This window comes from Triticum aestivum, chromosome 4B (assembly GCF_018294505.1).
Source record: "Triticum aestivum cultivar Chinese Spring chromosome 4B, IWGSC CS RefSeq v2.1, whole genome shotgun sequence".
Classification (NCBI taxonomy): domain Eukaryota; kingdom Viridiplantae; phylum Streptophyta; class Magnoliopsida; order Poales; family Poaceae; genus Triticum; species Triticum aestivum.
The window spans coordinates 221,153,962-221,169,792 of record NC_057804.1 but is presented as its reverse complement, the minus strand read 5'-3'; the positions used below and the strand labels follow the sequence as shown (position 1 = coordinate 221,169,792).

The 15,831-nt window shown below is 45.3% G+C and overlaps 1 protein-coding gene across 7 annotated transcripts; it reads right to left on the bottom strand.

Moving 5' to 3' along the window:
- Window positions 1–278: 278 nt before the first annotated feature.
- LOC123091852 (putative 14-3-3-like protein GF14-H) lies at window positions 279–9,015 on the bottom strand. Of its 7 annotated transcripts, none has more exons than XR_006443601.1 (8): window positions 8,734–9,015; window positions 7,122–7,422; window positions 6,866–6,953; window positions 6,659–6,783; window positions 5,910–6,052; window positions 1,628–1,662; window positions 697–763; window positions 279–629 (listed from the first exon to the last, which is right to left on the bottom strand). XR_006443601.1 is itself a non-coding variant. In XM_044513450.1 (7 exons), exons 1-7 carry the CDS (start codon window positions 8,795–8,797, stop codon window positions 755–757), a joined length of 765 nt encoding a protein of 254 aa, XP_044369385.1. In that variant the 5' UTR covers window positions 8,798–9,015; the 3' UTR covers window positions 279–754. The 7 variants fall into 7 exon arrangements, 3 of the variants coding, with proteins under 3 accessions (XP_044369385.1, XP_044369386.1, XP_044369387.1); XR_006443602.1 differs by having other exon boundaries at window positions 279–626; XR_006443603.1 differs by having other exon boundaries at window positions 6,659–6,768.
- Window positions 9,016–15,831: the final 6,816 nt, after the last annotated feature.

Sequence of the window (15,831 nt, the reverse complement as noted above, 5' to 3'; positions counted from 1 at the left end):
TTTTAGTAAACCCTAGTTAGTTTCAGAGGGGGCTAGGGGTTCTGTCATCCCCATTTCAAATTTCTGTTGAGAAAAATAGACATGATGCAACACTCTAATGCATGAACTAGCTAGGGTGTGACAGTCCTATTGGGTGGCATTTTCCAGTCCAGACGATGACCAAGTTGTCCGCCTGGACGTCTAGGAGGGTTTGAGAGTCCGGTTGTAGATGCTCTAACCAAACATACACTTTCCACAAGATTTCAAACTCATCTAAAAGTTGGCTGAAGCATTTCAAATGAAAAAAATGACAGTTTTTCGTCATTGATAGCTGAGATACTACTAGTTACATATAGCTCGCCAGTATACAGCAACGCTTAATACGCATGGAGGAAAACTAGAAACAAAAGCATCAAAGATGGATGGTCACTGCTCCAAGCTCTCAAAACATGAGCAAAGCTGGGCACATGGTTACCAATCCATACTGTGGAAAGCCTAGGAAAACACCAAGCGAGGACCCCAGAACTACTAACAAGCTGCACAGTAGGCAAGGCACTTTGGGGCGATTTCAATGGTAGCACTATGTTCTGGTTATTTCACACACATACGTGCTAGGGAGGGAGCCTTGAAGCACATTCCAGTTATCCCTGCTAAAATGTCGGAAAATTGTATCAGCGCATTGTCACAAAAACCAACAGTGTCCAGCAGGTTTGGTACCATTATGTTCTGGTCATTTTGCACACATGCATGCAGGGGAGCCTTCAGCACATTCCAGTTATCCCTCCTAAAATGTCAGAAAATTGCATCAGCGCATTGTCACAAAACCAACAGGATCTAGCAACATGTCAGCATCAGCATAGTGATCAGACATAGTGTGATCAGACGAATTTGCAGGTATCCTACTTCTGCTTGCTCGTAGACATATTGCAGTTTTGAGATAAACAAGGACTTGCAGATAACTTGTCACAACAGATTTACACATGAGCTAAAGTGCATACTATCTACCCCCTCCGTTCCATAATGTAATGCATATAGAATTTTTGAAAAGTCAAACCTCACAAACCAAAGGAGAAAAACATTTACACCTAGAATGCCAACCATATATCATTAGATCCATCATAAGATACAGTTTCATATTTTATATATTTGGTATTGTAGATATAAATAGCTTTCTCTATAAACTTGGTCAAAGTTTGACTTTTCAAAAAATCTATACGCGCTACATCACGGAAGGGGGAGTATATTCCAGAGAGTTCATTAATTACATCAACAGAACAGAGGCAGAATGCTTCTTTGATGATTCACCACGACTATATTAACATTAATTGTACCTCTGTTTCCACAATTTTAGTTTCAATAGCTGGCCGATAAGTTTCATGTTCAAATCAAGTATCTGTAACTGTAAGTGGATACTTTTCAGATGTGCATCAGTTCATGACTTCGCTGCAGATAAGTATCGTACTATGAAAGTTTTACTGTGGTATAAGATCCATGTTTTTTAAACTGGAAATATCACTATATGTGAGGTTCTAGATATTATTATTTCCTGCAATGGATCATTTATGTTCCCCACCATACTTACAAACCTTTCAAATGCATATAATTTTTCTAAGGGTCCAAATGGATGTCACAGGAATGAGCATGTTACCTCCATATCGATGTCGCTATCCTTCGAGGTTTCACCTGCCAAAATAAAAGAGACCATGATTTTGATTGTCAAGCGTTAAATCGGAGACATGGCTCCAGAATTGTGGTCATGGACTCGTTACTGTCAAAGACTAGACATTGACCATAGAAAGATTAATGTTGGTGAATATTTCTGACACCAGCAAAACGGAGGAATCAACATCAGCATCTCAAGTACAATTCTCTCGATACATTTTTAGTAACTCCGATGATCAAACTTGAACCAACTATTAAGGATCTAGGTAACTTGCAAGTAACTATCAATTTGTCATATACGGCATAATTTCTGGTGCAGAAGGATCTTTTCATGCAACATATTAGGAGCAATGGTTTGGTTAGCTAGAGTGGCAAAACAAAACATGGGAAGTACTGGCTTCTTGAGACGCACTGAACACTGTTGGACAGGATGATAAAACTAACCAAACATGTCACCATGTACCCCTGGCCTCGAGCACGATACACAAGACAACATCGCCGGAGGGGCCATGCCGGGAGCACGATAGGCAAGACATGCCGGTGAGAACTTTTGAGTCTGAAACCCCAAACGCCAGGGAGGGACCCTGTCTGGGAGTGTGGCGGCTATGGGCTGCCCTAGGTCAGTCCAACCGCCCCTAGAGCCTTGAGGATCGTTGCCCTCCAACACGAAGAAAAAGGAAGCAAGAACGTCAGAGAGATGTAAAAAGTAGGGTAAAAAGTAGTAGATGAGTTTGCAATGTGTTGTTATCCAACCGGCTATCACCTCTCATCTATATATGACACGGCTGGATTTCCCACACAAAAAAATGGCTCCAGTTCCTGTCCAAAGAGCCAAAATTTGACCTAACTCGGAATCGCCCGTGGGTGTCCACCCCAAATTTGGCCACTGTCCGGCCATCTCTAGGTCTGCGGACAGCATCATGATTTTCCAGCTCCAGAACTCACATATGACCTCGGATGGAGATGGCCCCAAAAGTAAATTTATCCGTTTCGATGAGATGAACTTTCATGTTGAACGTTTTTTTATTCGAGATCATATTGAGGGCGTTTTGACTCTTTTTAACTGCTGAATCTGAAAAGGCATGATGTTTTGGCCGGACATTGCCGGGACTGTCCGGCCACTGCCTGGGTACAGACGGTCAGTCCGGCCTGAATTTCGTCGGACAGTCCGGCCATCTTCAGATCCTGCTGCTGCAGAGCAACAGTGTACTGTTTTGGCTGCCCAAATCTGGTGGCAACACATGCCTCCCTGTTTATTGGCAATGCTAGCGTGCCAAAAAGTAACTTGCACTGTTTTTGTTCTAAGGACGATGTCAACACCCCATCAGCCATTTTTATGTGCTTAGGGTGATAAATCTATATTAGCCATGTTTATGCTTAGGGCAATAATTATATATCGGCCATTGCCTGTTTAGGTTTCTAAATTTTGCTTACATCATACCCTGGAGCTGATTACCACCAATCGTCTTTAAAGAGATGGGCACATACCCGTTCCTCGTAGCACTAAGGAAGCCAAACTGCGAGAGGTTGCGTCCCATTAAGCACGTAGCATCAAGATGATTCCAATCCACCGATGCATCGGCCAAAGCAACACAAGCCGAATTATCCGCGCGAATGACTTCTGCTTCATCATCGACCCATTGTATTAAGAATTGATGCATGGTACATGGCACGCATTGATTGGCGACCCAATCGCGGCCTAATATAATATTGTAGTTACTTTGCACCTCGCGACAAAGAATGTGGTGTTCAAAGTTTTGCTTCCAGTGGTGAGTTCCATGCACATTACACCTTTGGCCTCTATCATTTCTTTGCCCTCAAAACAATTAAGCACCGCATTGGTCTTCATCAACGCATCATCATGCAATCCCAATTCTTGAAGACCGAATAAGGCATAAGATTAACCAAAGCACCACCATCAACAAGCATCCTAGCAACCAGCAGTCCATTCATATGACCTTTTAGGTACAATGGCATCAAGTGTTTCACCGGTTCTTTTGGCTTCTCAAAGATGGCATTCTTAGGACCAAAATTCAGCTGGGCCACCTCACCTTCATTATAGCATGAAATTCGGCGGCGAAATATTAATATCCATATGCTCCCGAAATGGCATAGATTCATAATCCACCATCTCATCTTCATCTCCCATTGTGTATATTGGCTTTTAAATCTCTTCAAGTGAAGGGGGGGTAATAGGTAGCATGGGCGATGTAATAGGGGTCGCATCCTCCTCCTTTGATGGTGTAGGTGCCGCTGTAATTAATATGGAAGCTGTTGCGTTATCTATTTTTTTAGGCCTCAACACGTCTGCAGATGCCATGGGCCAAATTTTACCGAATGATCCGTCCCTTTGCTTCTCCACTTCGTGCTCCCCCTTCTCGTGGTTCCTCATTCACTGCAATATCCTTTTCATAGGCTTACTTAAGCCGGGAGGGCACCACTTAGGTTGGGTATATTTGGGATCCCCATGTTTGGCCTTGCTTGTGCTAGCTTCATGATCAATAGCCATGGGACCCTGCTGAACAACAACTATATTACCGTTAGAATTAGCCGGATTACCCAATAGCAATCGACTCTTTGATCTCCTTTTGCTTATCAGGTTATGAAAATTCAGCATTTGGCGATTAGCACGCCACACTTGCTTGTTGACCTTGCTTGGAGAAGTTTGTGTTGGCCAATTAGCACCATGGCTTAAACGGCCTCGTGTAGGATAAGAAAGCCTCTCAGGAGCATGCCTCCTAGCTGCTGCCCACCCTGGATGAAAAGCAAAGGAGCCATTGGGGGCTGCCCCCATCCTCCATTGAAGCCTCCCATGTAATATGGCACATAGGGGGTTGGCGCCATCCATGGTACCGGTACCCGTGACCCGTATGGCCTTGTGTGATGCTAATTTCTTTGCTTCGGAGGTGATCTTGAATGCTTACAATGCGATGGTCAGTTAGAGCTAGAACCAGCCGCTTGATTGGCATATTTGGACAGCAACATATCAAAAGTTGGCTTGATCCGCTAGCACTTGGCTTCATTCGTTCTCTACTTGCCAACTTATGAACTCTTGGGCTTCATAAATTTATCACGTGTATTCTCTTGCACTTGTCAGGTTATGAAAATTCTCCTTTTGATCTCCTTTTGCTTATCAGGTTATGAAAATTCAGCATTTGGCGATTAGCACGCCACACTTGCTTGTTGACCTTGCTTGGAGAAGTTTGTGTTGGCCAATTAGCACCATGGCTTAAACGGCCTCGTGTAGGATAAGAAAGCCTCTCAGGAGCATGCCTCCTAGCTGCTGCCCACCCTGGATGAAAAGCAAAGGAGCCATTGGGGGCTGCCCCCATCCTCCATTGAAGCCTCCCATGTAATATGGCACATAGGGGGTTGGCGCCATCCATGGTACCGGTACCCGTGACCCGTATGGCCTTGTGTGATGCTAATTTCTTTGCTTCGGAGGTGATCTTGAATGCTTACAATGCGATGGTCAGTTAGAGCTAGAACCAGCCGCTTGATTGGCATATTTGAACAGCAACATATCAAAAGTTGGCTTGATCCGCTAGCACTTGGCTTCATTCGTTCTCTACTTGCCAACTTATGAACTCTTGGGCTTCATAAATTTATCACGTGTATTCTCTTGCACTTGTGGTTGCCCCCCCCCTCCCCGTGTAGGATTCTTGATGGTGATCTTCAATGTCGCCTTGCCATCGAATTGCTTATCAAGCACAATCTCTCTTCCCAAGACCTCGTCGCCCTCTTAGCTTTTCCCGGGTTCACCAATAACCACATTATCTTTATTAGCAGATTCAGCTATGTTAAGCCGAACTAACATTTTCTTCCCCTCCAAGTTCATGGTGTTTACCTGGAAGGGATGCAGGGTGGACCTATGTTAGGTCATCCAACCTATGTTAGGTCATCCGATGTCACTACACCCCGAATAAAATTCGTGCGTGCCTTATATAGTCCAGATTTTTGGGCTAGGCACCGGTAAGTTTTGGAGCTGGACACCGGCCAGCCCAACAATAAACGAGCGAGGCAGTGCAGACCATCTAGCGTAAATTCCCATCCTTCTAGAGACACATGACCCTAGCAGCCTCGCCGCGGAGGCGCACACCCATGCCTGACTAGCTATCCATTGATTAATCGATCCCCTATACCAATGACTGATTCATCATATTTTTACCTAACAATGTAAGATGTGACAATTTAAGCTCATTATAGCCGCTATAGAGCAACAAGGGGTAAAGTAGTAGATTCCTGCGAAAAAGTTTTGATGGCTTTACCTTCAGTTAGTTCTGACTTCCACAATGCTAGGTTGTCGTTCAGAAGCTGCATCATTAGTGTGCTATCGTTGTTGCCATCCATACCAGCGGAATTAATCTCAGTAGTAGCCTCATCAAATGCTTGTTTTGCAACTTGGCAAGCTCTGAGAAGAGAAACAAACATGAACACCCAGAGTAAGGTTGCCACTTTCATTTTTTTCGAAGACCTGTGCAAACTAGCATGCTGGGATGACAAGCAAGCTGCCATGGTACCAAATGCAGAATCACGAATAATGTATATTCATCTCCGTATCTTCTAAACCAAGGGGAAACCCAGAAAAGTTTCGATAATGGGGTCAAACTGTCAATGGATTTAACTATTTAACATTGCATTTATGGGATTTAACTATTTAACATTGCATTTATGGGATTTAACTATGTAAATTATAAGTATCAATATAGTTAATAAGGTTGGCTATATGCATCTTCAGATGCAGAGGCCAGGGGTAATAAAGCTTCCATTTTCTAAAAATAAAGATTTTGAGGAATCATGATTCTCTACATTTGGAGAAGATTACAGCAAACATATAACCTACTAAACGAAGTGGCTACAAGATGTGATGGGTTCATCTGAACTTAGTAGCCTCCTGGTAGGTCTGCCCATTTTATTTATTTATTTTAAAAAGAGAAGCATGATGAATTACGATATCTATTTTAAACTACAAAACATCAGAACAAAGGGCGAAAGGAGTCATTTAAGGGTGAATGACCTCTGATGACAGTTCATTATGTCATAAAAGAACACTGAGAAATTGAGCGCAAGGCCAAGCCTGATTGGATGAGCAGGCGAAAGCTCGGTGGAGGCAACAACCATGGCATGCTGCAGCAACATTTGCTAGAAGATTGTCAGAGGTGGAATGCGAGCCTTAGAACCAGAAGTAAGTTAGAACATGTGTACGTGTTGAAAGGTTTCACACCTGATAGGCCATGAGTGATTGGTCAGCAGCAGACTTCTTTTCAACCCCAGTGCTAAATTCAGCCAGGTAACGGTAGTAGTCACCTTTCCTGTCAATAATTGGAATTTTAAAGTTAGGCATGTACAAACCGGATAAGGAAAACATGGATATATAAGTATCATGTGAACTCTGAATGTAATGACCAGAAAATAGACCAACATAGAGAAGCAATAGACGATTGTGAAAAGAAGAGCTAAATTTATGAACCTGCACATACATTTTATGAAAGAACACAACGTTTTCACCCGCATTAGCCAAGGGAAGGCAATGAATAGCGATGATTGACAATATTTCATTGCAAACCATCCTTAGTTCATCCTCAACTTTCGTTCTGTAGACACTTATCATCCGGCCAGCCTGCTCACCCGCTGCCACCTTTTGCTCAAGTGAAGAAAGGATTCTCCATGATGCCCTCCTTGCACCAATTGTATTCTTAAAACCAACTGAAAATAAATGCCTCTCTTCAACGCTCATATCCACATCCATCCTAGCAAGCTTCTTCATAAAATCCACCATATCTGCAGGAACAACCATGAATTAAGAGTTGATACTAACTTCATGGAAACTCAAGAGTTATGAAAGTTATCTGTTAGATTTTGGAGGAACAAACAGAATTCAAAAGCAATTCTTTTCCAGCCCAACTGGCTGTATGAATTACTTCAAAAGTTGTGTATAGAAAAGGCGGACAAGAAAGTTCTCCCAAAACGAGACATCCAAACCAGAAGAATAACTGCATAGCACCCACAAACTAGTTTCTGGGAGCATCAACCGATGCAACGGCGGGGCTATCACCTTACTGAAAGAAAAAAAAATAGTTTCTGAGAGCCAGGAGTCACATGTTAACAAGAGTTGCAAGCAAAGGGGGAACATGATGTTGTCTACCACCATCTGCGAGAAATCAGGGAATGTGGAAGCCTATAATGCTAGAACAATGCTCATGATTTCATCACATAAATTAGGTCAATCAATTAGGGAGGTTTCCTATATCTCATGCCAAGACCCAGTTTTAGATGCTATGTCAAGTTGTCAACAAAATGAACTGGAAGGGTAAAGAGGTCCCTGCACAACACAATGTGATGGTGACTTAGTACTACTTTGCATATAGGACTCGGAAGTTAGAAGACATAAGCATTTAATGGTGACCAAATTGCCAAAAAAAATCAATATACATCAGCGTCAAGATCAATCCAGTCCAACCATAAAAGAAAAAACACAACCTTTTACACTATTACAAACATGGAATACACAGTTCCACATCTTCCACACTAGGGAAGTTCAATAGTTCAAACATGGAATGCATCGTCGATGATCCGAAGATCCTTCTTTTTCTCAGTGGAACATCATGAAACAGCAGGAAGCAACTCATGGTCAGGGCCCCTCAAAGTATAGAATCAGACCCCCACAACCATCAAGCACTCAAATTTGCCAAGATCGGGCCCAAATAATCATGAAAAATGATTCCTATCAAACTGGGGCAGCTAGACGGCCCTAAAATCACCAAAAACAAAATCAGCCCGGAATAATAATCACCACACAACGTTTGCGATCAACTGCTCATTTTGCACATGGACAGCAGAAATGAAAAAAAAAAATGGCCGACATGGTCTGCAGGCTACTGCTCGAGAAACTAAGCAAATCGAACAAGGAATCGCAGGGCAAAGGTTCCAGCGGGCACAGGAACCAAGAACCCCCAACTTCCCCCCTCCATTCCCACAAGAATTTGTCAGCGATCGACCCGAAATGCAAAGCACCGAGAACAAAAACAGTGCACATAAGCAGGGCCAAGGAGCAAGCGCAAACAAACCAAGCGAGGGATCTCTCCGCCATACCATCGTATCTCCCCGCCTGCTCGGCCAGCTTCGCCATGCACACCACCTTCCCCCTCTCCTCCATCTCCTCCTCCTCCTCCTCCTACTTCCCCTGGATTGGTGATTCCTCTAATCTGCTGTGAGAACCTTCCCAAAAAGGAATGGGCGCTTCTTCCTTTGCTTTTCTGCTTATATGGATCTATTCTTGCAAGCGGTGACCTAGATGTGTTGGCTTTTGGTTAACAAGTGAACATGACTTGATCTGATCGTGTGTGACTTTTCTTGTGACGGCTGGATATTTCCCCTTTGGCTCTAAAATAAGATCCCCTCCATAACCGTACATTTAAAACTTATTTACCTACTTTTTGCGTTCTATCAAAAGATCACCCCTCTATATAAATAAAGTACTACCTCCGAACCAAATTAATTGACAAAAATAATTTGGATCGGATGGAGCAGTTAAAGATCAGATGAGTCTAAGTAGCATATTTCTGAGATGTTTGTTTGACAGGTGGATTTGTTTTTACTTTCTCAAATTTTGAAGAAAGGGGTCAAATTCCTTATAAAACAATATTTTATTTTGTTTTGGATTGTTTCTTTTTCGTGAATTTAAGAAAGCATATAATGTCCAAGAATAGAAATGGGGCTCAAAATGAGTAGGTTTTTGTCGCCCTGCAAAGATTGGGAGCCCAACAAGTTTCTATTTGTTTCATGTTTGGGTGGTGAGTACATCGGTGAAAGCCGATGAAGGCGGCATGCAGGCGCTATTACCCGATTTAGGCGTCAAAGATGCCTTTCTCTCCTCCAATCCCCTTTTGCTCAAGAGGGAAACCCTAGGTCCGGGTTACCTCGGATCGGACGATGACGTCATCTGTGTCATGTACTCTCCTCGGGGCATCGTTTTAGAGATGGTCTTGGTTGTAGGGCCCCATGTTTTGTAGGAGGTTTGCATTGTAACTGTCACTTCCTTCTCTCTCTAGTTTGTGGTTGAGGCATGGAGCAGTGTCCAACGGCGATTCTCTGCTATAGTGTGGCTTTCTGGAGGTGGTGCACGGTGGTAGTGTTGATTGTGTGAATGCACATGTCGTGGCTACTCGACGAAGTTCATGATGGTCGTTTGATGCCATGGCGATGCAGTGACGTATTGTGGTGTGTTGTTTGGGGGACATTGGCAATGCCCGAATTTACCATCGGGATACACTTGCTTCATAGGCGAGGGACCAAGGGCAAGACCTCCCCGAGGGGAGGCAGAGAATTGGTCTCTCTGTAGAAGACGGTTGGCCTGCCCACAGTTGCGTCTCGCCTGCGGATAACGCGGCCCTCACGGCCCCGTTCTCTGAGGCTGAAGTTTGGGCGCCAATTCCCTCATGAACCCATCCTCGGCCCCCGGCCCGGATGGTCTCCCAGTGAAGTTCTTCCAGACGTTCTGGGAGGTGATCAAACCTGAGGTGGTGGCCTTATTTGACGAGTTCTTTGTTGGATCCATCGACCTCGCCCGGCTGAACTTTGGGGTAATCACCCTCATCCCCAAAGTGACTCGGGCCTTGGATATCCGACAATTCCGACCGATTATGGTGATTAACGTCATCTTCCGTATCCTCGCGAAGGGGTACACCATTAGGGTGGCCCCTATCACCGATCGGATCACTCACCCTGACCAGTCGGCCTTCATCCAGGGTCGTTATATCCTCGACGGAGTCCTGGTGTTCCACGAAGCACTCCATGAGGTTCACACCAAACACCTCAAGGCAGTCTTCCTGAAACTAGACTTCCACAAGGCTTATGACACGGTTAGTTGGCCCTTCCTTCGGGAATGTCTGCTCCATAAGGGCTTCAACAGGTAGGTGACCAGGGTGATGCAGATGGTATCCTCGGGTCGAACCGCGGTGAACATTAATGGGGAGACTGGCCCATTCTTCCCCACATTCTGTGGGGTGCGCCAGGGCGATCCCTTCTCCCTGTTCCTGTTTAACACGGTTGTCGATGCGCTGGCGACCATTCCAGATAAAGCCAAGGTTGCGGGTCACATTAAGGGTATAGTCCCGCACCTTGTTGGGGGGAACGGGATCTTCCTTCTCCAATATGCGGATGACACCATTATCATGGTGGAAGGCTCGGCGAGCGATATCACGAACCTCAAGTTCCTTTTGTCGTGCTTCCAGCAGATGTCTGGCCTCAGGATCAACTTCGACAAGAGTGCGGTGATGGTCTTGGGCTACTCCCAGGACGAGCGATAGAGCATAGCGGATTGGCTTAACTGCCAGCTCGGGTGCTTCCCCACGACCTATCTGGGGATGCCCGTTAGTGACTCCAGGCTCACGGTGGCCGAGCTGCGCCCGACGGTGGGGAAGCTTCAGCACCGTATCGAGCCCTGGCAGGGTCGGTGGCTCTCGAAAGCAACCCGTACAGTGCTCATTAACTCATCCCTCTCCAGCCTACTCTTAGGGCCAGTTCTTTTGGGCGGCTTAAAAAATAAGCCGCCTCTCCCTAGCTTTTCTCATAAGCCACATCTTATACTTATTGGGGCTTCTAAACTAGTTATGGAATAACTAACTTAGAAGTCTCAGAAAAAATAGACACGACATATTTTTTAAGCTGGGGAGAGGTAGCTTATTTTTTAAGCCGCGCAAAAGAACTGCCCCTTACTCATCATGAGCTTCTACAGCCTTCCGAAGACTCTTCATCACGAGATTGCCACTGTTCAGGGGTGATTCTTCTGGGCCGGCGAGGGCGATAAACAGAAGTACCACATGGTTCGGTGGTCAGAGATCTGCAAACCTCGCGGCCAGGGCAGACTCGGGATCATGTCCTCTAAACGCATGAACATTGCCCACCTGACTCGGTGGCTCTAGCGGATTGCCAACGGCGATGGTGGCCTGTGGCTTCGCATCATTCAGCAGAAATACCTCCGCGGCCAGCCTCTCGTCTTCTGCCAGCGGTCTGGAGGCTCCTAGTTCTGGCAATCCATCATCCAGCTCCTCCCAGTCCTCCGGATCGGGACCTCGATTGAGGTAGGATCCAGCACCGCCACGCTGTTCTGGTTCGATAGATGGACTGGAGACATGCCCCTCGCGGCCCTCTTTCCTGACCTGTTCTCCATCGCGGCTGCCCGGCAGATATCTATCGCGACTGCCCTTATTGACTTGGGGCAACTCGCGTTTTGGAGACCTTTTGGCCCGGCTGAGAACGCGGACTGGCAGGAGCTGCTTGACTGCATTGCTTTACACGAGCCTGATCTCACGACTGGAGACAACCGATCCAGATGGCGGCTAGAGCCTTCTGGGCAATTCTCCACTAAATCTCTCTACCAGGCCATCGCCCCCTCGCTTGGCCATGAGGCGCTCACCTCCATCTGGGAGATTCGCCTCCCTCTGAAAATTAGGATATTCTTGTGGCAATGGATTCACGGTCGGCTCCTGTCCGGCGTGGAGGTCCTGAAGTGCAATGGCCCTGGTGATGGGCGTCGCCCCGCTTTGCGGGCCTGAAGAAGATTCAAACCATATCTTCTTCTCCTACGTGTCCACGCAGTTCCTATGGAACTGTTTCCGCAAGATAGTGGGTGGAAGCTGGGACCACAGCAACTTCCCCACTCACTTCGCCGAACTCCAGGCGATCCCACCTGCGGTGCGCCACATTAGGTGGCTAGCCATTGGGGTTCTTGCCTGGACGTTGTGGACTGTTAGGAATAAACTTGTGATTCAGTGTGTTCCTCTTCGTCGTGCTACTAACGCTTTGTTCAAATGGTCTGGCTACTTGCAGCTTTGGCAGCCGCTTAGCCATCCCAGGGAAAGAGATGCCATCACCTCCATCATCACCCAGCTTCACGCGATGGCTCTTCGGATGGCTCCACCGCTTCCCCCGCCACCACTGGAACCAGATTAGATCGTCGTCATCTCGCCTCCGCCACTGCCACCTATGTGTTGTTTCGTCATGATTCGGTGTTGGGATTGTTGTGTTGTGCCCACAGCTGAACTTGGGTCTGTTTGTTTGTGTGTGTGTGTGAGTGTTGGACCCTGCCTGCGGTGACGTTGTGTTGGTGTGTGGTGTGTTTAGTTGTTATCTTGATACTTTGTGCCTGGTGGTTGCTTTATTTATAAAGCGGGGCGAAAGCCTTTTTCGGTAGGCGAGGGACCACCGAAATGTCTCAAATGTGAGATTTTGGTGGTTCTATCTTCTCTCGCCCGACAACTTGTTTTGTATTGGCTCCACAAACGGCTATTGCCACTGGCTGCTTGTTCTCGTGTGTGCACTATTTTCTGTCACTTTGCTGGACCAATGTTTAGATCATGCGCACTTGCATCATCTCTCAACAACTGACCGACGAGGATCAATGCTGCTCTTTTTCTCTATTCTTTTTGTATTTCTTTCTCCTGGCATAGCTTTAGTCATGTTTGACTTTGCTTTTTGTCAGAATGACCCTTTGTGCGTGTGTTGGTGTTCGTTGTGTGAACCCTAGTTATGTAGAGGCCAGATGCTTTTCCATTGCATTTGTATCCCCTTGGTTCTTCATTATGAATTAATAAATAACACCTTTATCAAAAAAATGTTTCATATTTGGGGTTTGGAGTTCACTTTTTATCCTCTTCTCTTTTATACGTGCACAACTACCACTTCTGATGGACAAAGAGCATCGGCACCTTTTACCGCTTCTCGGTTTCTTATTCCATGAAAGGAGGTATGCCCTATCATGTAGTGTGCTTTGTTTTGTTGTTCGCTTTGTTGTCCAAGATATTAGGAGTTATTTAGTCTCAAGAGAAGTTTTAAAGTCAATCATGGACCCATAGTTTAAAACAAACATGGTGCATGTGTCAAGTGATTGTTTTTCTCTTTTTTGAAAAGGAGGTTGGAACCCCCAGCCTCTGCATCATTGTGACGCACACAAACCATTAACTATGATGCAGAGTACATAACAAACACAATCATGCTCGAACCTTTACATAGATATGAATAAAACACATATGACTAAGTTGACTTCTTCCACAGCATTGCCTTCACGAAGGGGTACATGATCTCGTGCCGCAGTCATCATGTCCGACTAATGGCCAGGACAAGGATTTTCATCCTGGTTGTGGAGACCAACCATTGAAGGTTAGTACACCAGCAAGGACACAATGCCTTCGACAAGGTAATGACACAAGATCGCCATTATTGAGCATGCTGAATAAAGGCCACAACAAGGGTCTTCACCTCGGACATGAAGCGGTGTCATGAAGTTTTCTCCTACTTTGTAGGCCCAGGTGACCTAAACCCAACAGAATCCCATGAGGGCCCAAGCACATGTTCATCAAGTACTAATGTGTCATCCTACATGATGGGGGTTTAGTCACTCGGGGCATGCTACACGATGGAGTTTTCTATCACTCATCTCGGATTAAGAAGGGCATATCTTCACTCTGGTGTACCTCACTCGGATGGGAGCAGCCCAATGACCAAAAGCATTAATTGAGACGCGTCTAAACTTTCAAGGCTGGCATTACAATTAGTTTTATACCGTCAGTTACTTCTAGTAATGGGCATGTAATGACCCGATCTTAAACTCACCTGCAATGTAGAAGCATGCCAAAGGGTAGCGAACTCTATATATGCACCACTGCCGACACCTGATTATAGGTTCATGACCTCTCTAATCTTTTTTTGACTGAACACTATAGGGAAAAACCCCACGGCCTTAATTATTAAAAAATAGGGTTACAAGAAGTACAAAGGTTACCAGCAGTAACCAGGAGCAGCAGAAAGGAAAGTAACCTATTTACAAACTACAAGAACAAGAAAACATTTATGGGGGGAGGAAAGAGACCCGTCTAACCAGGTCCTCTTTATGCCTCACCTTAATTCTATGAGAAAGAAGATACATGTCCTGGATAAAAGCCCCTCTCCATTTATTAAAACTTGGCCTCTATTCCCTGAAAACTTTCCCATTCCTGATGATCCAAATATTCCAACTAGCTGTGAAAACCACCTTAGCAAAGAAAGGCTTTTCAAAGTTCCTCTTAGCATTTTGGGCAACCTGGCCCATTTCATTCCCAGCAGATCAGTCAATCTGTAGGTAGTTCCAAACCCTTTGACTGAAGTTGCACTTGAAGAATAGATGATCTCTATCTTCCCTTGTGTGGGGGGGGGGGGTAGAGCGCACAATTAACTCCATCATCAATGTGCCAATGCCTTCTTTCCACCATATCCTTGGTGTTTAATCTACAGACAAGTAACCCCCCCTTGATCATTCTAATAAAAAACCCACTCTCTTGATCCTACTCTATTTTATTGCATTAGGAAAACAATGATTCAACTGTTACTTTATGTTGTGGTAGTTGAACCCATTCCTCTGCATGACCTGTCATCGTCACAGTAAATAGTTAAAAAACCCTAGCATGATTAGGAGTTGCTTGAGCCATTTTGTGATCTCATCCATGCCATGCTTTCTATTGCTTAGAGTTGTGTCAGGCATGATTCATGTGGGATGGATTGGAGTGGTATTCTTATGTCAGGATGTTGAGAGTTAAGTGTGTGAACCCGATTTGGTAAAGGTAGTGATGAGAGGCCATGTAGGAGTACATGGTGGTTTTTCTCGTTCAGACCATCCTTAAGAAGTGAGCTATGTGTTTGTGATCCAAAAACAGTTACTACCACACATTGGGCCCGAAACACATGGACCCTCTCGACTTATTAATTGCCTTGATCTCTGTCTAGGAGTTGCAACTAGTTTCTGGTGTTTGTAGGATGTGCCAGGGGCCATGCATAGCGTCGCCCGACGGGGTGAGCTTGTTGCGGCAGGCACGAGGAACAGTGTACTAAGTGACACCCGAATGGTCCTCTTGGGAACCCTACTCTCATTGTTTGGGATCGTGATAGAAACCTCGGCCAGACTTCATTTGCTGATACAACATCAAATAGGAGATGAACCTGGACTAGAGTCTTGTGTGGTTAGTCACGTTATGGTCGACACCCTTGTCAGACCTCCGCTTGAAGGTTGTCGAGATACATGTCATGTACATGGTGATAAGTGGTTAGAGCATGTGTGAAGAAGTACACCCCTACAAGGTTAATGATCTACTCGGGTAGCTGCATCCTCGGATATGGACTACTTGGAAAGCTACATTCTTCATACACAACCTAAATGGA

Excerpts from the sequence above, each read along its gene's own strand:
- LOC123091852 (XM_044513450.1), bottom strand. The coding sequence starts at position 8,797 with ATGGAGGAGAGGGGGAAGGTGGTGTGCATGGCGAAGCTGGCCGAGCAG. Across the intron at positions 6,954-7,121 it reads GTTGTGTTCTTTCATAAAAT|GAAAGGTGACTACTACCGTT; the intron begins GTATGTGCAGGT and ends AATTATTGACAG. Across the intron at positions 6,053-6,658 it reads ATAATGAACTGTCATCAGAG|AGCTTGCCAAGTTGCAAAAC; the intron begins GTCATTCACCCT and ends TTCTCTTCTCAG.